This window comes from Schistocerca serialis, chromosome 9 (assembly GCF_023864345.2).
Source record: "Schistocerca serialis cubense isolate TAMUIC-IGC-003099 chromosome 9, iqSchSeri2.2, whole genome shotgun sequence".
Classification (NCBI taxonomy): Eukaryota; Metazoa; Arthropoda; class Insecta; order Orthoptera; family Acrididae; genus Schistocerca; species Schistocerca serialis.
The window spans coordinates 416,263,448-416,290,148 of record NC_064646.1 but is presented as its reverse complement, the minus strand read 5'-3'; the positions used below and the strand labels follow the sequence as shown (position 1 = coordinate 416,290,148).

Sequence of the window (26,701 nt, the reverse complement as noted above, 5' to 3'; positions counted from 1 at the left end):
GAGAGATGATCAAGAGCAGGCCCTGCAGTGTAGTGAACCGTAAACAAAGTTTTATATGCAAAGCTTTTGATACTGTGGATCATACAATTCCGTTGCATAAATTAGAAGCATATGGGATGAGAGGGGTATCCTTGCAACTTCTTATCTCATATTTGCAAGACAGGAAACAGTGTGTCAAGCTGACTTATGAAAGGAATGAATAGTTGGTAACAACCAAATCAATCCACAAGATACTTCACTGTGGTGTGCCCCAGGGAAGTATGTCAGGGTCTTTTCAGTTTCTTGTGCACGTTAATGATTTAATTGAACCCCAAAACTGCAAGGTTGTAAGCTGTGCTGACGACACATCTTTTGTCAGCTGGAGCCATGGTATGCAAACTACGGCAAACAGTAGTGAAACCAATTCTAATTTTCTGTCAAGCTATCTTACTGCAAATAAGCTACTCATAAATAAAGAGAATACAGTGGCAATGCAGTTTGTACTAAGCTATATTCAGAGCATAAATAGAAATCTATTCACACCTCCATTGGGCCTTAGCTACACAAATTATTTGGTATAATTGTTGACGAATGCCTGTCAAGGAAAGAATGTAACAATATGAAAAGAATCGTTGCTACTCACCATATAGCAGAGAGCTGAGTCGCAGACTATTTTTGTAGGAAAATGAGTACAAATGTGTATCTACTGAAAAGGGTCACAGCCTACTGAACGATATAAGCATGCGACAAATGTACTTAAGAGTGATACATCTACATCTTCAGTATGGTATTGAGATAGGTGTTTGGGCACCAGCTGTCTGGACAGAGAGGCTCTTCAGGCTACAAAAAAAGGCGAGGTAAACAGAAGAGTGCCTTGTAGAGAAATCTTCAGAAGATACAAAATGTTAGAAATCTTCAAAAGATATAAAATGCTAACCATATTACAGAGATGCTGAGTCGCAGATAGGTGCAGCAAAAGATTCTCACAATTATAGCTTTCCACCATTAAGGTCTTTGTCAACAATACACACACATCCAAACGCAACTCGCACACACAACTGCAGTCTCAGGCAACTGAAACCACACTGCAAGCAGCAGGACCAGAGCATGATGGGAGTGGCAACTGGGTGGGGGTACAGAGGTGGGATATGAGATGGGAAGGGGGAGGGATAGTATGTTGGGGTGGCGGACAGTGAAGTACTGCAGTTTAGATGGAGGTAGGGGAAAGTTGAGGAGAGTGGGGAGCTGTCATTTCACCACCACACCCAGTCTTTTTATTTCTTTCCTTTTCCGCCACACATCTCCCCTGCCCTCTGTGTAAACTGCAGCGCTTCACTGTCCTGTCCGCCACCCCCACCATACTATCCCTCCCCACCCCGGCCTCCTTCATTTTCTGACCTGTCTATTTTTCCCTGCCCACCTTCCCTCACATCTATCACCTATACCGCATACCCATCTCCAACAAATTGTCTTTCCTTCTCATCCCATCCAGTAAGTCATGCTTCTGGGCAACTTTTCTGAACTCCCTCATTTCCTAAACCTCACCACTTGTTATCCTTCATCCCTCTTCCTTCTGCTTCAACTCTTCTGCCAGAAGAAGTAGCCATTGGCTCCAGAAGCTCGCAAATTAAAAATTTTTTTATGTGTGTTCTCCTGTCACTTGCTGAGTAGGTTTCTGTATCCATCCTATTTTCAAAAATTGATTATTTTCATTGGTGTATTAATCCATCTAACCATTCAGACAGTGTTTCCACTAGTAAGGCTGCAGTTGCTACTGACATTGTTTCTAAAATCACTTCAACTGAAACACTTCAAGCAAAATATTGGGCATGGGAGCAGATTGTACGCTAAAATGAGCAGCTTGAAATCTCTAGTGAAGCACACTTATTGCACAAATAAGTTTTCTGTTTGTGCTTCATTGTGAAATTTATACTGCCCGACAGAAGGTGGAGCACACACGCACTGATTCATTTGGAAAGAGTGCAACAATGCCATTGTATCCACTCCTGAGACGAGATAGCCCAAAATCTTTTGAATGGTCCTTCCATTTCCTGTATGCCGGCACTGGAATAGAGTTGATGTTCGAACTGATCCAACACAGGTTCTGTAGAGGACACATTTGCGGATCTTGTTGGCCATAGAAGTACCTCAACATCATAGAGACATGCCATGTGTGGATGGGCATTTTCCTGTTGAAAAATGGCACCGTGATACTGTCGCAGGAGAAGTTAAAGATGGGGGTGCATGATGTCTGTCACACTGTTATGCTGTCAGTCAGTCCAGCTGAGACTAGAAGACATAGCCAACATCTCGAATAGGACCTCTCCCTAGGTCACTGTCATACTCACCAACAAAGCTCATCCTGGGTAGTGCAGAACTGTGTTTCATCATTGAATATAACGCGATATAACTCACCAGCAGTCGATGCTACTAGGTCATGGCACCACATCCACCATTTGTGTTGTGATGTTCATGGCAGTCTACCCGAAGGACAGTAATTCTCTGTCCAGCTGCTGCTAGTCTGCAACCAGAGGTGCAGGATGACACAGTATGTTGCACAGAGTTCATTACTTGTTCTCAGATGGAGGGTGCATATGTGGACGGTTTACAAAGTGCTAGGAGCACTTGTGGTGGTCGCCTATGGTCGATCAATACCTTGATAATGAATGGGTCAGTCTGCACATTCCCATACAGTCCAACATCTGACCACTATCACTTTTGAACAATCCGCAAATCTCGATACTGCGCGATACGACCAGCTGGCTAAATGCAGACCCATAATGAGACTCCTTTCAAACTCTTCAGAAGTTGAAAACACTCTCTCAAATGAGTATACAGCATCTCATTGGGCTTCTGAGTGATCACTGAACATCTGATGCTGTCCACACCCCTGATATATTGTACCGAGTCTGGTAATAATGCTGATCCTTTCTTATGCCCATTCTATCTGTCACAGACAGTAAGTATTCTGTTCATTACTTCAGAAGTAATCATCATAACTGTTAATGCATTATCCCACTGTAAGACAAGACAGTCAGTGCCTTCATTGAAAAATGTTTGTGGTTGCCTGTTGAACCATGATTGTACCTGGACCTTTTGCTCTTCATCCAATTCAGATTGATGGCCATAAATGTAGGCTCCAGAAATATAGAAATCATGTGGGGAGAGATCAGTACTACAGGGAGGATGTGTAAGGGCCTCCCAGTGAAACTTTTGCGGTGTAGTCAAAACAACCCTGGCAGCATGTGGGTGGCCATTATCCGGCAACAAAATGATGCTACCTGTCAACAGTGCTGCATATTTGGACTTGAGGGGGCACTTCAGTTTTTGCATACTGTCTACATACTGCTGTGTGTTAATTGTGGTGCTGTGTTTTCAAAAGTCAATGAGCAGTGTAACCTTGCAGTCAAAGAGAAAGGTTGTGCTTGCATTGCCATTTCAGATGCTTTCCCTCCATCTCTAAATGATGATACCATGTTACGACATTACAGGACAGAACGTGACATTCTTCTTCGTGATACTGTTCCAGGTCCTGCAGTGATGTTGACATTCTGTTCCTTCATCAGGCTATGGGAACTCCACTATGCTTAGGTTTTCCAGAACTTAAGATGCTCTGTCATGATGACGTGAGCAGTACTTTGACTGATAAACAACATGAGCCAAATATGAGAATGCAGGATTACTCAACAAATCTCAATGATAAAATCTTCTCGGGATGACAGCCGAGTCAATGCATTTGTTCTCCAGCAACATTTCAGCAAGTTCCTTACTTGCCGTCTTCAGGCAAAGATGGTGACTTAGTCTGAAGATGGCAAGTAAGAAACTTGCTGAAACGTTGCTGGAGAACAACACTTTGACTCGGCTGTCAACCCTAGAAGATTTCATCAACATGAGCCAAATGTCATCTGCCATCAGTCATTTCTGTTGGCATCATTCACTGTAGCAATGGCAGAAGGGGTAATGATACAATGAGCCTATCCTGGCTGATCACTGTCTTTCAATGAAACCCTGATCTTTTTGAAAATGTTTATTCCAGGTATACGCACGTGACATGCTGTGTTCGCCATACACATCAAACATTTAGACATAAATTTCACTTCCTGACACTACTTCTGCACAGCACATCTAGAATAGTTTTCCATCAACCTCCCATCTCCACAGTATTCTTCTCAGACCCTATGCTCCTTCTGCACCATAACCTATGGCTCCTACCCCTGTGACCATACTCACTGCAAGACTTGCTCTATGCACCCTCCTACCACCACCTATAGCAACCCTGTAACTGGCAAAACATATATTACATAGGAAGTTCCACCTGCAAAACGACACGTCATATACCAGCTGTTATGTAAATACTGTTTGGCCTTCTACATCAGCATGACTACCCCCAAATTATTAGTAAGGATGAATGGGCATAGGCAGAAGGTGTATACTGTCATCACGCAAAATCCTGTTGGAGAGCATGCTCTGCAACATAACAGTCATGACCTCGGTATCTGTTTCATCAGATGAGCCATGTGGATTCTTCCCCCAGACACCAGTTTCTCAGAACATCACAGGTGGGAAATAGCACTACAATATAACCTTGGTTCTCACTAGCCACCAAGACTTAATTTACATTAATTTGTTCCATCTCAGCATTTCTTCACTATAACCACTCTCTGCTTACTCCATTTTAGTTTTCTACATCTTTCGCCGCCTGCCTCTGTTATGCACAATGCACTTAGCTTTTCACTCTTATTAGCTCATGCGTGATGTGTAAGCAGTAATCTCTGTCTGCACATTAACCTGTCTTGAACCTTTAAGCTCTCAGGTTTTCAAATCTCGTCGGATGCAGTCCCCAACAATCAACCTTTCCTTCTCATCCCAAATGGTAAGTCTCCCCTGATTTGCTGTTCTGTGTGACTTTCCCAAAATCTACCCCTTTTCCTAGACCTCTCCAATCATTTTCCTTCACTGCTCTTCCTTCCCCTTCAATCTTTCTGCCTGGAGGAGCCACTGGCTCCATAAGGTTGCAAATTACAACCGTCTTGTATGTGTGTGTTCTGTCGCCACTTGCTGAGCAGATTCTTTTATCTATCTAATTAAATCATTATATAAATATAATAGAAAGAAACATTCCACATGGGAAAAATATATTTAAAAAAAGATGCTGTGACTTACCAAACAGGAAAGCACTGGTAGATAGACACAATAAAAAACACACAAACACACACACAAATATCAAGCTTTCACAACCCACGGTTGCTTCATCAGGAAAGAGGGAAGGAGAGGGAAAGACAAAAGGATGTGGGTTTTAAGGGAGAGGGTAAGGAGTCGTTCCAATCCCAGGAGCGGAAAGACTTACCTTAGGGGGAAAAGGGACAGGTATGCACTCCCACACACACACACATATCCATCTGCACATATACAGACCTCTATCTACCAGCACTTTCCCGTTTGGTAAGTCACAGCATCTTTTTTTAAAATATATAAATCATTATATAGTCTGTTTCATTATCATTTGACTGCCTGTTATGTGTACTTGCCAATTATGTGTACAGGGATGCCACAGGTTCTGGAAATCATGGAATTTCAAACATGTCAGGGAAATTTGAAAGAACACTGGAAAAATCTCGTTTTTGTCTCAGTAGGTGAAATGGTTTGTTTACTGAGGTGTCACGCATTGTCGCTGGCTGGATGCAGCTGAGCACAAGCACTGCTTCCCTACTCCCTCATTACTACTGCTTCTCTCCTTCCTACCAGTCTCCTCATCTTGCAGTCAGTGCTGCCACCACTTCTTGGTGGTAGCGTAGCAGCTGCTGACCAGAGGCAGGCAGGCATGAGGAGTGGTTTCTTTTGATCTGATTCTCAGAGACTGTCGATGCAGTGGCAGGGGAAGGTGGTCATGTATGCATGAGTTCTGTCTGAACAATTGTGTGAATGCGTGTGTGCTCTCATTTTCTGACAAAAGCTATGGCTGAAAATTTGGTTGTAAGAGTGTGATTGTCTTTTCTACATGCCTGTCTGTCCTCAGCAATCGTCTTTACAGTGAGTTGCTACTTATCCTCATTAGTATTGATTCTCAGAGTATTTGAATAAGTTATCTGTTGCATGGTTGATCACTGTGGTCTCATTTCATCAACATGCTGTCAATGGCTTGTAAATAGCTGGGCACATGAGTGGATTTCCATGACAGGCCAAAACTGGAGGCTGTTTCTTTGGGCATCTGTAATGGATTGGGGCTGCAGATCCAAAGCCATTCAGTTTCCACTATTGGTGGGCCCTACCCAGCAGATCTAGTCTCACTAACCTGCCTGCAGTCCAGGTCTGTGTGTGACATATTGCTGCAGATTTTCGTGGTTCTTTGGACCCAGGACTGTGGTGCTCCTCAGCAGGCCAGAGGCCATGGGCGATGGATTTCAGGAATTGCGACTGTCTCAGTGCAAGTATGTTCTACAGTGTGGTGCTTTATAGACATTTTATTTGTTCTAGTACATTTTGGTACTTTAAAAGTAGTTAATCTACTAAAAAGTATGGACGATAAGAAGAATAAAATTGTGTCAGTCACTGACTGTGTGTATGCTATGCACTCACATATTTCTCAAAAGAAAAATCACAAAATAAAATTAAAATAATAGATATACCACTGTGGGTAATAACACACAATAACAAACTTAGTAGAACCAACATTTTATTGGTAGTCACAATTCTTCCTCACCTTATACACTTAACAGGCCTACTTTTTTTTCTGATGTTATTTCCGTAATCAGTGAAGTTATTTTAAATATGTGTGGCGACTCCAAGGAAATGTGTATTTCCCACCAAATGTGTTTTGTTTTATTGAAATAAAATTAGTGGTCTTAGTGAAACACACTTACCATTTGGCTTGGTTTCTCCATCTAAAAACAGTTCATTACAAAAGATGTTGATGTTAGTACTGAAGATTTTCCCTCACATCAGCAAATGCCACCTGCTTGCAAGTGTTTTTTAGATATTTCCTCATTTGCACTGTTGTTTCTTGTACTGTAGCTGCAAAGACAGATTGTCAACTTACATCTTAACTTACCCTTGAGATCTCCAAATTTGTCAGGGAAAAATGATAAAACTTGTCTGGAAATCAGAGAATTTTCTTGGGGAAACTTGTGGCAACCCTGGTGTATGTGTATGAAGTTACATTGACCTGTGACTGTATCTCCTAGGTGCTTCACATTTTTTGCTTGGCAGTGTAGACTCAGTGAGCATTAAAAATGATTATTATAAATATAAGGTGCTTTCAGAATATGGCTGTTGTATTTGTATTCAGTAAGTAATGCTTTACATTTTTTTCTGAAGCAGGTTAGTTTCATTTACTATTCCAATACACCAAATGTTCCCCACTCTTTTTTTTCTGCAAAACCCTGTTATTCAACATAATCTTGGGTCAATCCAGGAGCCTTATGCCACACTACTGGGAGGATATGTGTACCCACAAGGCACTACTCTACTAGTCAATGTTTGAGCCAGTGTCTTGCTGCATCAGTAACCTCCCCATCATCAGTGGAATGCATCCTCCATTGGATCAAAGAGATGGAAGGTGTGAGATCTGAGCTGTAGGATGGATGAGGAAGAACAGTGCAGTGAACTTGTATGAGTTCCTCTCAGGTGCACAGATCTGTGTGAGGCCATGCTTTGTCATGCAGTAGGGCTCCCCTCAGGTATGCAGACTTATGTGAGGCCTTGCTTTGTCATGGAGAAGAAGTATATTCATATTTTTGCGACAAAGAACAATCCGAAGTCATTTCTTCAATTTCCCGAGGGTAGCACAGTACACTTCTGAGTTTCTCATTGCACAGTTAGGTAGGATATCAAACAGACATCAAACACAATAATCTTTTCAAAGTTTCAGAAGACTGTCTCCATGACTTTATTGGCTGACGGTGCAACTTTGAACTTTTCTTCTGAGGGGAGATGGTGTGGTGCCACTCATGGATTGCAGCTTGTTTCCAATTCAAGGAGATGAACCTGTATTTCATTGCCTGTGAGGATGTTTTACAAAAAAAATTGTCACAATCAGCCTCATAATGTGCAAGTAATTCCACACAGATGGTCCTTAATTTCTCTTTATGGGCTTGTGTTGAGCGGCGAGAAACCCAGTGGCCACACCCCTTTGAGTACCCCAACAGGTGGACAAGCATGTCAGCACTACCAACAGAGACATCCAGTTGAGCAGTGAGATGTTTGATAGTGATCCATCGATCCCGTCAAAAATAAGAGTGTCTACATGTTCAAAAATTGCAGGAGTCATAGCTGTATGTGACTGGATTGCTTGCAGGAGATCAGACAGGTTTGTGCGGCCTAATTAGGATAACGACCCATGTCTTCCCCACTGATTCACAGTGCTTTTGTTCACTGCCAGGTCTCCATAGACATTCTGCAAGTGGCTATGAATATCTGTGATGCTCTGGTTTTCTGCCAAAAGAAACTCAATGACAGCTCGCTGCTTGGAATGCATCTTTGTTACAGGTGCCGTTTTGAGGGCTGTGTATAGGACTACCACCTATCGGAACTTCGTGAAACTGTAGTGACTGAAGCAGGAATATTCCCCAATGTCCCATAGCAAATTCTGCATTTTTTCAACCGAAATTGGCTGATAAAACAAAAGTGTTGCATTACTTATTGGATGCCCCTTGTATAATATCCTTACAAAGTTTTTGGATTTGGCTCTGTTGATACAAATCCAGTTGCTCCATTCATACTAATCATTGATGAAAAGGAATGCCGAAGGCTACATGAAGTGTACATTTTGACTCTTTGCAAATTATTTAGCTATACTTCCTACATTGAAAAATACAGAAGGTAGGAATGGTAACTTCAAAACATCAGGAACCTCATTAATAAAAAAATGTGAACTTTTAGTATCCATACAGAAAAATGAATGAGCGACGAATTGTCTGCTGATGTGTTGCACTTACCAGAGCTCGAAAATAACTCTGAGATCAGAACATTATGAACAGAAGCTAATGATATACTTCTTTTGGACCGGTAAGAGGAAACAGAAGGTGGTTGTTGAGGATATTCATATATTCAAAGTACGAACTTCTAGGATATTCTCACACCATCATACTGGAGCTTTAGTGACCTGCCCATCATCATCCTGGAGTTTTAGTGACCTGCCCCATCCCTTTTAACATTTCCAACTTAATCCCTCTTTCCTTAGCAAGGAAGTAATTAAAACTAGTATATTGTTTATACATATATACATGTCTATCAGTAGTACTTAACATTTCAGTTCATGGAGATAAGTGATGGCCAGGAGGTGCAGTTGTATCTGTGTTTCCACATTGTGTTATACAACACAGTCCCGTTAATCCGAACATGAAAAATGTTAGTCTAAGTATGGAAAACTGTGCAGTAAACTGCTGTACATGCACACTATTTTAATTTACGCAGTACAGTAATCATTATTAGAAAAAACATTAGGTTTAAGCAATTCGTAACAATGAAAGAAAAGCTGTAAGACTTACTAAAGTACAGCAGACATTTTATCCCTACTTTCTAGATGACAAAAACTCAAGTCATTGTTTTTTGGCATAATGAAGACGGTCTGTTATATGACACATAGTTGCACCATCGTCTCATAAACAGTGGGCTGTTGCTCCAAATAACGTAGCGTGAGGTCAAGGGCTTCTGCTGCGTCACTGTGTGGTACCATCTCTCCTTTGTCACTTTCATACTCATTGTCACTTCCATCACAGCAGTCCACTTCTTCCTTGTCTTGAGTCACAGCAGCAACTAAATCAGCATCAGTAAGGTTCTCCAAGCATGCCCCATCCACTGCCTTCCACTCATCTATGTCTCCTTCACTAGCTCCTTCACATCCAGGGATTGTCTGTATCATTTGTAGTAGATTTTCCTCTTCATTTTCAACTAGGTTGTCCTGAAATTCAAGAGATGTCCACAGTTTTCTCCATGATTTTCTCAGAGTATTTTCTAAAATACTCTGCCATGCCTGAGCGGCCCAATAAACAACATCCTTCACATTGGTCTTTTCTATTTTGTCCACTAAAGGATTGCTGTCATCTTGGATCAGCCTTCTTAAATACTGTTTTCTGTAAATCAGTTTTAATGTTTGCAGTACCCCCTGGTCCATCGGCTGTAGAAGTGGTGTAACATTCGGCAGCAAAAACTTCGCCGCAATTTCTCCATCACATAATTCCTCATTGCTGGGGTGAGATGGCACGTTATCAATCAAAAGGATTGCACGGGGACACAAATGATTTTCCTTAGAAAACCGTCAAATAGAGGGAACAAACTGGCCGTGAAACGATTCTTTGAACAGCTTACCATCCATCCATGCTTTTTTCTGGTTGCGATAATATACGGGCAGGGACTTCATGTTGGAGTTTTTAAAAGCTCTTGGCCTAGCAGATTTGCCGATCAGCATTAAAGGCACCTTGTAATTACCAGCAGCATTGCTGCACGCTAATAAAGTAACACGAACTTTGCACATTTTAAAACCAGGAGCATGGTCTTCTGCTTTTGATGCCAGGCTTTTTGTTGGCAAAACCCTAAAATTAAGGCCAGTCTCATCAGCGTTATAAATTTGTTGGGGAGAATACTGTCCCCCTCTTATCATTTTTTCAAACTCACCCAAGTATTCCTTCGCTGCATCACGGTCAGAAGAAAGCTTCTCTCCAGTACGTGTTAGCTGACAGATTCCATGACGTTTTTCGAATCTCGATTCTTCTTCAAATGACAAATGGTTGCCTTACCAACACCCAGTTCTATTGCCAGTTTAGGTACATTCTCACCATTTCTTATCTGTTTTAAAGCATTCAGTTTTTCTTTGAGAGTTAACATTGTATGTTTCCGTTCACTCATGAAGAAAATATGTGCACCACTACACCTGAACAAATACAATACATCTGTTACGTGTGCCAACGATAGATAACTAACATAACCAAGAGCTTTGCAAGCCAACTGGCATTGCACTGACCTCAGATATTACAAAGGTCTCATCAATGCACAACAACAAGGGCAGGGAGTGAGAGTGAGCCATTGTTCCCACACTAGTTCCCATTTGTTACCATGGTATACCTACTTATCTGCTTGGTATACTTCAATCTAGCTATTCCTCACTGTAATTCCAGCTAATCCGAATAAATCGGTAATCCGAACAAGGTCTGGTCCAAATTAGATCAGATTAAAGGGACTCTACTGTATATAGAAGGTTTTTGAACCTCTTGGGTGGTTGTGGGGAAGCAACATAATGTCTCTATGTAAAACAGTTTGTAAATTTTTTATCGTGACAGCCAGCCATGCGTAGTCCTGCTAGGCAGAAAGGTGTTTCCAAAAGCAAGCTGGGTCTCAGGAGTCAGGAATGAGGCAGGGGCATATCGGTGTAAGTTTGCAATGCATGTGGAAATTAATGTAATATGAAATTTGCAGTGTGTATTTCATTCTTAAATTATTACCCAAAATTCTTGATGACATGATGACTTATTTGGCATTTCATTGTGTTTCTTGTCGTTAGAATATCGAGCTAAAGAAATATGGTTTGAGACCTCCTGTTACATATTCTAAAATTCCATTTTATCATATTTACTGCAATAAATTTTTAGATAAGACATATTGCCCTTTGGATGCTACATTTTATTATGCATAGTTCTTTTTTAACTAGTTATATGTTTCTGTTTGATTGTGTGTGTAATTTACATTTTGGTTTACTTTTCAATCCAGTCTGCAGATTCTGGGACAATGAGCAAGAACAGCAAGAAATCAAGGAAAAACAAGCATAAGGCTGCTCCTGCTAGTGCAGAGCAGAGCTCGGAGTCAGTGAATGACAGTACCATCAACGGAAAATCTGAAAGGATTCTAGAAGATGCATCAGGCCCCAGTAAGAATAAAGACAATACAGACAAGCTGACGATGGAAGCTGACCCTCCAGAACCTAACCCAGGAAGGATTCTAGAAGCTGCATCAGGCCCGAGCATGAATAAAGACAATATAGACGAGCTGACGATGGAAGCTGAACCTCCAGAACCTAATCCAGAAGACCTTTCACAATTAAAGAACACATGCCGTGCTTTGAAATCAAATCTAAATACCATTAATAGGAAATATCAAGAGGAAAAAAAAGAAAAGGAAATATTACTTAATGAAAACCAAGATTTAAAATCCAAATTGTGTTCTGTGGAAAGGGAATTGGAAGCTGCTAAAATGCAAATAGAAAAATTGAAAAACCAAGGAGCTCTTCCCCGAAAATCATGCGAGGCTCACGAGCCAATGGATCATGTAACAGTTGAGGTATGGTACTTGATCTTACTTATAAAACAAGCAATATGTGGTAACTTAAAACTTAATGTTAAGCTGTACTGTCAATTCTTCATGTTTCATAAGAGCTGGTCCATAGTGGCTTAGTTCTTGCTTTATTGTGTCCACATGAAAATAAATTTTATCATTATTGAGTTTAATAAAAATAATATAGGCTCAAGTGAAAACTGTAGTCTTGTCATTGTCATTATTATTGTTGTTGCTCAAATAATTAATATATCCCAACAGATACATATTATTTGCATATAAATGTAAGCTTTTGTTACCGATGTTAATCTGATAAAAGTCTTCCAGGTGCACTGCCAGTTACTAAAATAGTAAAATGTCTGTCATTTTATCCACATACAGCAATTGTTCTTTTAGTGTAGACAGTCTACACTCTCAGGGAGGCCACAGCACTATAATCAAAACATTGGTTATTTTAGCATTTTAAGTAATTTAAATGATGATATTTGCAGTGTGGAGAAGGATTTTAATGAAGGCTCACTACCACCCACCCACCCACCCACCAGTCTCTGTGATTAGAATTTGCAGTAGTTCTTGTATAAGTACATGGGGTTTCTACAACCCAGGAGATCCGGGAAAAACACAGGAATTTTTTCATCGAGGAGAAAAATCGGGAAAAACCCAGGATATTTTTAGAATTCGGGAAATTTTTCATTGTTTGAGTTTTCAGTTAAATTTTTGTAATTTTGACTGGTAAGAACCGATACTCTAACAAAGTATATTACTGTATCCCGCTACTGCAGAATAATACTTGAACAATAAAACATAAACAAGAGAAAAAAACGAAAATAACTTAAATTGCAAAGGAATTGCGCCATATACAACAACTACACACAGTGCTCATTCAAGTGCCTGCCAATTGAAAATGTGTCAAAGGCTTTAGGAAGACTATGCAGTGCTTCATAACAACAAATTGCCTCCAATGAGCGTGAAGTCGCAACTGTTTACATTCGATTTGTTTTTGCAGTTACACGTGGGCTCATGCACATGCGCAGTTGAGTCACGTTTGAGTAGTTGATTCTCCCGCTTCTGGCTACAGAAATGTGGCTGTTGGCTGTGCAAGCAGTCACAGCAAGCAGCTAGATGATACCGGAAAATTTCCTCATATTCTTGAGGAAAAATAACTTGTTTCACAAAGCACCTAGCATCCAGGCACGTTTGTCTATAGATTATTCATATGCTTTTGAAAAGCTTCCCTGTTGGTTTTTGAACACATTTTAAGTTGTTTTCTGAATGAATCATAAGTTGACTTTTGAATGCATGCATAGTGTACGTGATGCCTCTGTCAGGAGAATCTTCGTCGCATCTAGAAATAAACTTTCCGCAGACAAAAGGGGGCGGGGCAATACGAGCTGATGGAGTAAAGCCAAACAGATGAATGCCAATTGCTGTCTGGTTATGTGGTTGATTGGGTTTGCAAATGATCAGCATTATTATAGTTACTAGCGAAATCCGTAGATTCAGACTACCAGAATGGAAATAAACGACTAACAGGAATAGCAGGTGAGAAACATTACGTATTATCTTCTCGGTGTATCCAAGAAAATGAAATTTTGACTGAAAATTTTTGGCCAGATCACTACACTAGTAAGGACCAGTTGTACAGTCCCCGGCTAGCAGACGCGTAAGGTCTATTTGGAAGTTATGCGGAAAACGTGTTGTTTGAACACGTAATAACACCTAACTGGAAAATTATCACAGGATAACTAAACCTGTGATTCTGACAGGGTTAGTGAAGTTAATTGACGAACAAATTTCGACAATGGCAGCAATAGCTACAGAATTGGTGATGACAAGATTCTTAGAATGAGGAAGGAGAAGAAACGGGGGCATCACACAAATTATGGAAGAATAAGACGATTCCAAATTTATATAAAAATTTCGTAATACTACTTTTCGATCTCATGCTTGAGAAGCTGTTGCGTATGAACGAAATGTGAAACTATTTCCTAACATAAAGCTTTTTGTTCGTAGAAGGCCTAATAGGCATTTGATATTGGTATTTCATGGATTATGTTCTATTGTGTTATAAAAATGGCCATTTGTGCCAAAACAGTCTCGTTTATTTGGTGTGTTACAAAATTGCTGCCATATTAGAAAGGCCTATTTTGTTTTATGTAGCAGACAGTGCCAAAATAGACATAATCAGATCGAGAAACCACACCAGTCTTGGGTATTATTTGTATTAACAGCTTTTTCAGTATTAGATAACGACATTTCGATTTTTCATGTAGCAAAACGTTTGGCGAACTTTGATGAGGTAATAGATTCTTTCGCAGAAAGGAAAGCACGCCATGTAAAGCTGTAGCAAGATTAGCGAGAAAAAAGTACTAGGAGCTAAGGTTTGAAGAAATGTTTAATTTCTTGCTTATCTCTTGTCAGTATTGGTTTTATATATCCTATATTTAATTTTATGTCACACAAAACAGCAAGTTATTAACTAAAAGGCAATAAATAGTTCAGATTTTCTGAAGAGTTCTTGTTCTCTTGATTACAAATAATCCCATCCACTATTAGTTGCGAAATTTTTTTTTAAGAGGGCCAGGCTGTCAAACCAGCTGACTGGGAGCAGGAGAGGCACCACAGGACATTTCAATTTCCCCTCGCCTGAATATACGAGGGGCGTTCAGAAAGTAAGCTCCGATCGGTCGCGAAATGGAAACGACTATGAAAATCCGATAAAGCTTTGCACAGATGTGTTGGGTAGTGTCTCTAGTATAACCCCAGTTAGCATCACGTCGCTCTTCTCATTTCTGAGCTCGCAGTGAGTGCGTAAAGATGTCTAGAAAATAGTGTCTGCCGCCAAGTACGAGGGCCTGGTGAGAAATTTCGCCTGAAGCTATGCAGCTAACATTACATAACTGTCGTGCTGTTTCTTCTTCAAGACAATTCTCAGCCGCATTCTGCAGGGGCAATGACGATGCTCCTGCATCGTTTTCAAATGGAAATGTGAGATTACCCACAATACAGTCCGTAATTGTCTCCCCCTGAGTTTCATCTCTGGTCACATGAACCACTGTCTTTGAAGACAACATTTTGACACAGACAACGAGGTGTAGGCCAGCGTGGAGAATTGGCGGAGAGCACTGGCGGCTGCCTTCTATGATGAGGCTATTGAAAAGTTGGTACAACGCTATGACAAAAGTCTAAGTCAGAACGGCGACTACGTAGAGAAGTAGCTGAAAGGTGTAGCTAATTGTTACAAGTAAAACATTTCTGATGTTCACTGTGGTTTCAATTTGGCAATCAATTGGAGCTTACTTTCTGAACAGGCCTCGTAGTTTGGATGTGCGGTAGAAAAATGCTTTATGAAGAGGCGTGGCACTGCACTTTGGCATACTTAAGACCAAATAATATGCCTTACATTTACTCAAATACATATGTTTTATGTTCCAGACTTTTCAGAAAGATGTGCGCTACAATATGAACATGTTTTGAAAATTCTATTTTTTTAATTTTTTTTTTATTGACTCGGTCCGCAAATGTCGTAGATCCGGGGCTGGAGCAGTCTGAGTTATAGTGGGTAGTCTCCACATGACCCGTGTTTACATTTATTGATTTTGCTGTTTCCCCTTCGTTTACTCTCACGCCAATGAAAACAATACGGATATCTGTGGCCGGGAGATATCAAGTGAATTAAAATACATTCACAACATTACGGAAGGCTAAAATATATCATTAGTTTCAGATTTTATTTTTATTTCCACCTTTCTGACAGTCAAGCATTAGTCACCTTGTGGAACTATGAAGATATTTTTGTCTGTTTGTTCAAGAAATTTGACTTCTGTTAACGTTTTCCGCAGAGGCAGTCAATGTATTTGAAACGAAATATTTAATTCCACAGCACTGGCTAGTTTCAACTGTTCGCTGCATTTCAAATACACGTTTTCGTTTTCTAGCACGTCATAATAAAGAACCAAACATGATATAATACAGTACTGGTGCTCCAAGAAAATTTACATCGCGAAAAACACACTGAAAAGCTTAATGTCAGGTTGAGGTCTACTTCATTGGGAATCCGGACATACGAATGTGCACTTTAAGTATGCACTTCAAATGTGCACATTTTAATATTGTTCACAATATTCCGATGATCTTGCAGTATCCTCTGATGTCTTGTTTCTTTTATGACATAATGTATGATCTTTCAATGTTTTACACGTACGTACATACGTTATGATAGCTACCCAAGCGCGGTGTCACCTGTTATCTGCGCTTTCTGGCAACTGCTGAAACGAACCTATTTCTAACAGGTAGCAGGAAAATATTGCTAATAGTGGTTTGAAAAGCATTGCTTTCAAAGTAAATATTCTTTTAAGTAGGTTGAACTATGTGCAAAAATGTACCATGAGTTTATTAAATCACAGAGCCTTTGACTCTCATTTAAAAATCAACTCTTTGATGACGCGCCATTTAGAAGAATTTCAAACCCTGAAGAGCAGGCATTTATGTCATTATTAAAGATTTTACTGGCACATTTGTGTGATATATCTTAAAATGTAACACTTGCAAAAAAGATCAACAGTATATGTGAAAGCTTAGCTTCTCTTGCAGCTTGAGAACAATATTATATGTGAAAACTTGGCTTTTGTTGTAGCAACACTATGTATATTAATTTAAACTATGAACTTTCCCTGTTTGTGTGTTCGTGCTACTTAACAGTGATGTTGCTGTTGGCTGACTACATCACATGTCCTATGCTCTGAATCTCCGCTGTCATCAGCTGGCGAGATCATGTGACGAGCTATGAGCGGCCTACAAAAGCCCATCGAAATCTCGATTTCAATGATTTGAAAAGTAACATGCAGATTGGTGGAATTCCAATGTATACTTTTGTAATACGAAAATATGCAGTGTACATTTTGCTGCACATCAGAGATGTTTCCAAAACATGTCTTTTTTCCTGAGTTTCATTTTCTAAAGTGCTGGGAAATTGTACGCCCGTGTATAAAACCATAACCATTCAAAGGATTGATAAGGGAAAATATACTGTCACCCGGGAGAAAGTGTATTTTTTTTTCCTTGTCCATGTATACAACCTGGTACACTCTCTCTTTATTTGAAGTTCTTAATGTGGTGTCCTGTTTAAAAGAGATTTTGATGTGTACTGTAATGAAGGCATCTTGAGCTGTTTATTGGAGTGCACTTTGTACATTGTATGATCTCAAAAAGGGATTCACTTTCATTACTAAATGTGTCAGATGGGATTTACACGGTATGAGAAGGCTCCCATTCGACTTGGTGAAGTACTGTTTAAACAGTTGAGTAGTGTTCTTATTTATAAACCTACTTGTTTTTGAGCAGAGTGTCACTGTATTATGAGACACAAAGTAGATTGGTGGTTACTGTCAGCATCTTGTCCCTCATTATCTGAAAGGCCGTTAATAATCTGCTTTGCAGCAGTGTTGTTGATTTTACTTTTATCTGCAAAGATGATTTCTATTGTTCTAGTAGGATTGACAGTAACTTGTAGGTAAGCACATTATGAGAACTGGATTAAAGGAAAACAAAGCAGTAGTCATTAACTTGCTACATGCCATGTTTGTGTATCTTCACCCAAAAAAGGGCCTGAATCATTTAAGTTTACACACTCATTATCAGCTGTTTGGTATGGGTCGTTTAAGCTGTAATATACTGCACTGATCTTGCTGACATTTTTTCAGGGGAATATTTGTAGGGTTTGCTATTATTAATTCCTTTCTTTTTTGCTGGACTTTAAAGGGCACCTAAAACTTCTTCATCATCCTGTTTATGTGGAAGCTATACTTAGTAAACATTTCTTAGTAAAATTAATTACAATTTATAATAGGATTTGTGAAATGGTTTGGATATTATAGTTTGAATGACAGCCTCATTCGTGCAGTATTGTCATTATGGAATATTATCAACTACTTTGGTGTTCAAAGCGATCAAAATTTTCTCCTTGATGTCATGAACAACACCATAACCTTCATTAAACACAATGTCTGATTAACCTATCAGTATCATATGATAATGTTTGACATCAGTTGCATATTTTCATTTCGAAGACAGTCAGTATCTATTCTGGACGAATATGTTCAACTTTCATCTGAGCTCTGTCAGGTGCAGTTGACTTTGGGCACCTAATTATCATGCTTATATTAGCAAGTAACATTACATTATTTTAAGTTATTTGTTATGTTTGAACCAAGAAAGGTGTAAAAGAAAATGCATAGCCATTCAGTAGTAAGAAGTATTTTTTGGGTCAGACCTGGTGTTCTAGTAGTAATAGATACACTGGGAAACTAAAATGTCACAGGATTGAATCCTGGTTGAACTATGAAATTTGCAGTATGTCATTAAGGGGAGTTGGAATGCCCTATCCCGACAATGTTAAATTTAGTGACTTGGCCTCCCTGTATTTCAGGAACCACTGTAGCCATTGACATGAATCTTTTACAGGACATTAAACTGTATATTCTGAGTCTACTGAACTACAGTGATTGTATTTCAGCTACTGATTTCGGAAATACAGTTGTTTAATTGCATGATTAAAATTTTGTGTACTTTTTTGTACGTTATCCTAAATAATTTTAATTATACATAACATTATATTCTTCTTTTAGTTCAGTGGATTCAGGATATGTATGTTATTACTCCCTGAAAATTTGAATGCTCTGCCTGAAGTGGTTTCTGAGATTTAGGGAAAAATGCAACAGACAATGTAAATTTTCAGGAACGGCTTCTATAAAGTTTCAGAAGATCGTAACTCACTTAATATATGCTTAATTTTTTTATTTTTTGTCACTCAGAAGCACCCTGCACCATACTGTATACCATCCTCTTGATCTTTTTCCAAGTTTCTTCTTCTTTCTGGACTTCTTGGTGGCCAACTGTGCTGCATATTCTTCTTTATCAATGCGAACCTTGTCCATCCGTTCAAGTTCTCTGATGCAGTTTGCCCCAGGATTCATTCCCATATGCTGTAGCACTTTCACCCTACCAATGTTGCCATTATTAAAAGCAATAACAGCATCACTGACCCCCCCCCTACTTTCGTGTCTTCATCCCAACAAAAACATATTTTTGTAAGCAAGTCCATATAATATTATTGAACAACTCATTGGGATTTTGAGTCTGACCATACAGACACTTCTTCAATAATTCAGGATTTGCCAGGTCTCTAAAATAGGTTTTATGATGTCCATGACTGCTGCTGGGAAGGAATGTTTATGGCTGTATGAACTGTTGTAGACTGGACATTGTGGTAATTCCACCATGAATCGGCTCCATGAGGGCAAAGGTGGTGTACTGTTTTTTCATCAGTTGACAGTTTGTGGAAGAAGGTAGCCCATACTGCCTGCTTTATTTTCGACGAATCCTCAGTATTATTTCTAATGGCCATCCCATAATACTGCTGTAGTTCATCAATCATTTTATCTGTCAGCCTGCCTCTTATGGTTTTACCATCAGAAAGTTTTCTTCTTTCTCAAACTTTGTTTCAACTTCCTCGATCTGGTGCCCATCTTTATAACACAGCCTTCTATATAAAAAATTACCATTTTATTAGGTCTTGAAGTAATGCATGTAACAATTTTAATGTTTTCAACTGGTGTAGATTATATTTAAAAAAATAATTTTTTTTTTTTTTTTCCTAACTCCCGTAATTTATCCTTTATCTCTCAGTGATATATTAAGGCTCATCAGGAATGTCCACCTCCGTAGCGTAGCGGTAACGTTATCACCTACCACGCAGAGGGCCCGGGTTGTATTCCCAGCAGGGGACTGGTTTTTGTGTGCATCCTTCCATTGACTCACAAGTCGCAGAAGTGGCATCAACTAAAAAGGACTTGCAATACAGCAGCCGAATTCCCCTGAATGGGGCCTCCTGGCCAACAATGTTATACGATCATTTCCATTTCATCAGGAATGATGGGTGGGTTGGATCCCATCTTAAACTGTAGGTCCCCTTTCCCCCATAAGATTACTGGGTTAGGTTAGGGTCAAGCACGGAACTGAAGTGGCTTCCAATTGAAATTCTTGCATTAGGCTATTGAGCCCCGTGGAGTTATAGTGTAAAACAAATTAGCTTATGCAGTCTATTAACAGAATTCAATTATAATTTTGGGGTTCGGCACCAGATGGAAGCATCATCTGGAAAATGTGGAAAGAGAAGATTGGGGACATTTGAAATGCTGTTTTGTAGCAAAGCTCATGAAGTGAATAGGAATAATAATAAAAAAAAGGTCCCAACACAGAATGGGGAAGTGGAATAAGCAAGTGAGATATAGAAATATGTGATATTAATTACATTTCTTGAAAAATATATAACTTAAGAATGGGAAATGTAAGGAGGTGACACGTATTACTAAAGATGTTGATTTTAATAAATATGCACAAGTGACAAGATCAGCCACTGTACATAAAGGTCTACACGAAGCAGCAAAAGAAGTGACCACATTAAAAAGTAAATTGTTTTTACCATGAGAAGTTCTCTTCTCTATTCCAAACAGTTGATACACTCCTGGAAATTTAAATAAGAACACCATGAATTCATTGTCCCAGGAAGTGGAAACCTTATTGACACATTCCTGGGGTCAGATACATCACATGATCACACTGACAGACCCACAGGCACATAGACACAGGCAACAGAGCATGCACAATGTCGGCACTAGTACAGTGTATATCCACCTTTCGCAGCAATGCAGGCTGCTATTCTCCCATGGAGACGATCGTAGAGATGCTGGATGTAGTCCTGTGGAACGGCTTGCCATGCCATTTCCACCTGGCGCCTCAGTTGGACCAGCGTTCGTGCTGGACGTGCAGACCGCGTGAGACGACGCTTCATCCAGTCCCAAACATGCTCAACGGGGGACAGATCCGGAGATCTTGCTGGCCAGGGTAGTTGACTTACACCTTCTAGAGCACAGTAGGTGGCACGGGATACATGCGGACGTGCATTGTCCTGTTGGAACAGCAAGTTCCCTTGCCGGTCTAGGAATGGTAGAACGATGGGTTCGATGACGGTTTGGATGTACCGTGCACTATTCAGTGTCCCCTCGACGATCACCAGTGGTGTACGGCCAGTGTAGGAGATCGCTCCGCACACCATGATGCCGGGTGTTGGCCCTGTGTGCCTCGGTCGTATGCAGTCCTGATTGTGGCGCTCACCTGCACGGCGCCAAACACGCATACGACCATCATTGGCACCAAGGCAGAAGCGACTCTCATCGCTGAAGACGACACGTCTCCATTCTTCCCTCCATTCACGCCTGTCGCGACACCACTGGAGGCGGGCTGCACGATGTTGGGGCGTGAGCGGAAGACGGCCTAACGGTGTGCGGGACCGTAGCCCAGCTTCATGGAGACGGTTGCGAATGGTCCTCGCCGATACCCCAGGAGCAACAGTGTCCCTAATTTGCTGGGAAGTGGCGGTGCAGTCCCCTACGGCACTGCGTAGGATCATACGGTCTTGGCGTGCATCCGTGCGTCGCTGCGGTCCGGTTCCAGGTCGACGGGCACGTGCACCTTCCGCCGACCACTGGCGACAACATCGATGTACTGTGGAGACCTCACGCCCCACGTGTTGAGCAATTCGGCGGTACGTCCACCCGGCCTCCCGCATGCCCAGTATACGCCCTCGCTCAAAGTCCGTCAACTGCACATACGGTTCACGTCCACGCTGTCGCGGCATGCTACCAGTGTTAAAGACTGCGATGGAGCTCCGTATGCCACGGCAAACTGGCTGACACTGACGGCGGCGGTGCACAAATGCTGCGCAGCTAGCGCCATTCGACGGCCAACACCGCGGTTCCTGGTGTGTCCGCTGTGCCGTGCGTGTGATCATTGCTTGTACAGCCCTCTCGCAGTGTCCGGAGCAAGTATGGTGGGTCTGACACACCGGTGTCAATGTGTTCTTTTTTCCATTTCCAGGAGTGTATTTATATTGAGGACAGGAACCATACAACTGTAGATATAACTTTTTCCATTGCTATAATAATGTGTATTTATTAGTTAACAAATATAGCAATTTTCAAGATATTGAAAATATGCCTGATGCACTAACTTACTTAAAATAAGAATATAGAAACAAATTATACAATATTGTGAAATTTACATGTATCAGTAACAAACTTGCAGCCAATCCATATTCTATGATTTGACACACATACCACTCTGATAATTGTGCCTTTCTTTATATATGGACTAAGCAAACAGCTTCGCATCTTCTCTCATCCCAGGGTTTGGGTCAGGATCTCTGTCTCTTTTGGACAACCCTTTCCAGTCGTGTGGTTTAAATTTCGTGGCTAATAGTGTCTATGGTTACCTATATTATACATTGCTGCCCCTATAGCCTGTTCCTAACTGCTGTCAAATGTAATCTTCATACTCTTTCGGCGGTAGTCCTAAACTATATATGATTTGTGTGTATTGTTCAAACATTGTCATTGAATGTTTCCTTTTTTCTCAATTTGATTGCTTGAGATGGAAGTATAAGGTACAACATCTATATAGTTCATTGTAATTGATACCATGGTTGTAAAATCCACAGTTGGTAAGTGAAATGTTTCAATTTTCTTTATGTTCTTATTTCATTTTGATTTTTTTGAGACCATTGTTGTAGGCATTTGTTTCTACTTCACAGGAACATGCGGGTGAGCAACCAGACCAAAAAGCATCTTCAGATGGACTCATGCGGTATGTTAGAATACAGTCCCATCTTTTCACTGTTCAATCACTTGTAGCAGTTGACACAATGAATTGTATATATAAAATATGTAAAGAAATGCAGCTATAAGAGTTGAAGGTCATGAAAAGGAGGCAGTTATTAGACCAGGTATAAATAGTGGCTGTTTAATGCTCTTCACAAAAATGCTCTATCTTTTCTTATAACACCCACAATTTTTACAGGATTCCTAAAGTGTCCTATTTTTAAATTTCCTCCATAATACATACTGCAATAAATCATAAAATGATTCAACATGATTGATTGTGAAAAGATCAATACTTCTTGAGTTGTTTTGACTCTCAAAAGCAGGAGAGAGAATATAACCTCATCTGTCAAAATAGCATACCTACCTTTTGTTAAAAAACTTTTGCACCAAATACTGTTGGTTATACTGTGTTGTAGATTTGAGGAAAAGGCAAGCAGAAATCTTTACCATTTGGTATTCCAATGGTATGGAGAGAACAAGAAAACCATATAAAATATTGGAATTTTTGTATGATGAACAGTGTGAAAGGATCATAGTATGAAGGCTTTCACGACCGGATGACATATCTTCTGGTAAACCTTCCGGGATGTAAGGTCGTGGTCCATGAAACTCTTCAGCTCCTAACGTTTCGTCCAGAGCTGCGCTGGACATCTTCAGAGGGGTGTTTCTCCTCCGGTGAGTCTTGCCGACTGACGTGTCGGACGTCTGAGAGCGACTTATGTATCGTAGAAAGTGGGTGTGACCAGAGTTACACGTAATATGCAGCGATAACCTTTGTCAGAGATAAAACTTAACTATCGATCGTAATCTCGTCACGGATAAAACTGTCTAGCAATTCTGTAGTGCTACTGTCCAAATATCACTAAGTTTCATGGTCTCTTCTTTCCGGTTGAAATTATCCCTATGTTTATATATTTCAATTGCTTCTCTACAAAGCCGTGGGTAATAGTTCGTCGTCGTAGATAAAATTTTTGTTTCGGAAAACTTCACTTGATGATTTCCTGGCTGAAAAGCGTGTTCTGCTACAGCCGATTTATCTGTTTTTCCTAATCGGCAAAGACTTCTGTGTTCTTTTAACCGTGTATTTACGCTTCTTTTTGTTGTTCCAACATAAACTTTACCACATGTACACGGAATTTTATATACGCCACTGGCTGATAGAGGAGCGCGTTTATCTTTTACAGACCGAAGAACATGACAAATTTTCTTCGTTGATCTAAAAACAGGTCTAATATCATATTTACTTAAAATCTTTCCAATCTGATCCGTTACTTTCTTTATAAAAGGGAGAGAGACTGTATTCTTCCATCGTTTTTCGGACTTGACCTTAAGCTTTTTGTTGTTTGGGTGCAGAATTCTGCTTACTTCTTTCTTTGAGTAGCCATTTTTCTCAAAAGCGTGCTTCAGATGTTTTAATTCGTCGTCTAGATACTCTGGCGTGCAAATCTGTCTGGTTCTGTCAACGAGACTTGTAATCACACCTCTTTTTTGTTTTGGATGGTGGTTAGAGTTTTTATGTATGTATCTGTCTGTGTGCGTTATTTTTCTAAAAATCTGTTGTTTCAAGCTTCCATCCGTCTGTCTCATAACTAAAACATCCAAAAACGGTATTTTGTTATCATTTTCTCTCTCCATGGTAAACTGGATTCTTGGATTTATATTATTAAGGTAATCAAAAAATTCGCCTAAGGCTTCTCTACCATGTGGCCAGACCACAAATGTATCGTCTACATACCGATACCAGCGAGATGGTTTCTTATCTGCTTTTTCCAAGGCTGACTGTTCGAATTTCTCGATGTAGAAATTAGCTACTGCAGGACCCAATGGGTTACCCATTGCTACGCCATTAAGCTGTTCGTAAAACTCATTATTCCACTGGAAATGACTGGAAGTAAGACAGTGTCTGAAAAGGGCAGTCAGATCTTCTGGAAAAATATCCGTTATAAAATCCATAACTTCATTAACTGGAATCATAGTAAATAAAGATACTACATCGAAACTTACTAAAATATCTTCAGGAGTCAGAATTAAACCTTCAATTTTCTCTATAAAATGACGTGAGTCCTTTATATATGAGTCCGTTTTTCCAGTCAGCCTTGGAAAAAGCAGATAAGAAACCATCTCGCTGGTATCGGTATGTAGACGATACATTTGTGGTCTGGCCACATGGTTGAGAAGCCTTAGGCGAATTTTTTGATTACCTTAATAATATAAATCCAAGAATCCAGTTTACCATGGAGAGAGAAAATGATAACAAAATACCGTTTTTGGATGTTTTAGTTATGAGACAGACGGATGGAAGCTTGAAACAACAGATTTTTAGAAAAATAACGCACACAGACAGATACTTACATAAAAACTCTAACCACCATCCAAAACAAAAAAGAGGTGTGATTACAAGCCTCGTTGACAGAGCCAGACGGATTTGCACGCCGGAGTATCTAGACGACGAATTAAAAACATCTGAAGCACGCTTTTTGAGAAAAATGGCTACTCAAAGAAAGAAGTAAGCAGAATTCTGCACCCAAACAACAAAAAGCTTAAGGACAAGTCCGAAAAACGATGGAAGAATACAGTCTCTCTCCCTTTTATAAAGAAAGTAACGGATCAGATTTGGAAAGATTTTAAGTAAACATGATATTAGACCTGTTTTTAGACCAACGAAGAAAATTTGTCATGTTCTTCGGTCTGTAAAAGATAAACGCGCTCCTCTATCAGCCAGTGGCGTATATAAAATTCCGTGTACATGTGGTAAAGTTTATGTTGAAACAACAAAAAGAAGCGTAAATACACGGTTAAAAGAACACAGAAGTCTTTGCCGATTAGGAAAAACAGATAAATCGGCTGTAGCAGAACACGCTTTTCAGCCAGGAAATCATCAAGTGAAGTTTTCCGAAACAAAAATTTTATCTACGACGACGAACTATTACCCACGGCTTTGTAGAGAAGCAATTGAAATATATAAACATAGGGATAATTTCAACCGGAAAGAAGAGACCATGAAACTTAGTGATATTTGGACAGTAGCACTACAGAATTGCTAGACAGTTTTATCCGTGACGAGATTACGATCGATAGTTAAGTTTTATCTCTGACAAAGGTTATCTCTGCATATCACGTGTAACTCTGGTCACGCCCACTTTCTACGATACATAAGTCGCTCTCAGACGTCCGACCCGTCAGTCGGCAAGACTCACTGAAGGAGAAACACCCCTCTGAAGATGTCCAGCGCAGCTCTGGACGAAACGTTAGGAGCTGAAGAGTTTCATGGACCACGACCTTACATCCCGGAAGGTTTACCAGAAGATAGTGTGAAAGGAATTGTTCATCCAAATAACTGTTTATTCCCATGCCTGAACTGTCCACTATTTTGGGATCTTCAACATCATGAGACCCTAATTATTACTCCACACTCACAAAAGAACTGAATGACCTCGTAAGTGGCATACGTTGTCGGGTCTCTACTAAACGAAAAGCATTTGCTTACCCTGTGCACAAATTTCTACTGGATCAACAGAATCAGAATTTCATGAATGTTTCACTAAAGAAGGTTCTCTTGTTTATTGTAAGAACATTGAAGGTGTTCACCAAGATACGGTGTTACATACAACATGAATGGATTGAGACTATTTATAGATTCTAACAAAAGAATGCTGAAGGCTGTACTTCCACACATTGGAAATAAGTATGGCTCTGTGCTGATACAATATTCTGTACCCTTAAAAGAAATTGAATATTCTAAA

The 26,701-nt window shown here is 40.1% G+C and overlaps 1 protein-coding gene across 4 annotated transcripts in view; it reads left to right on the top strand.

Moving 5' to 3' along the window:
* LOC126419310 (transcription initiation factor TFIID subunit 1-like) overlaps window positions 1-26,701 on the top strand; it is a 167,106-nt gene that overhangs the window by 21,569 nt on the left and 118,836 nt on the right. For all 4 annotated transcript variants that reach the window (XM_050086488.1, XM_050086489.1, XM_050086487.1 and 1 more), the window contains exons 2-3: window positions 11,680-12,246; window positions 22,889-22,941. In XM_050086488.1, the coding sequence (XP_049942445.1) occupies window positions 11,698-12,246; window positions 22,889-22,941 (602 nt within the window). In that variant the 5' untranslated portion in view covers window positions 11,680-11,697. The remainder of the gene's footprint in view (window positions 1-11,679; window positions 12,247-22,888; window positions 22,942-26,701) is intronic.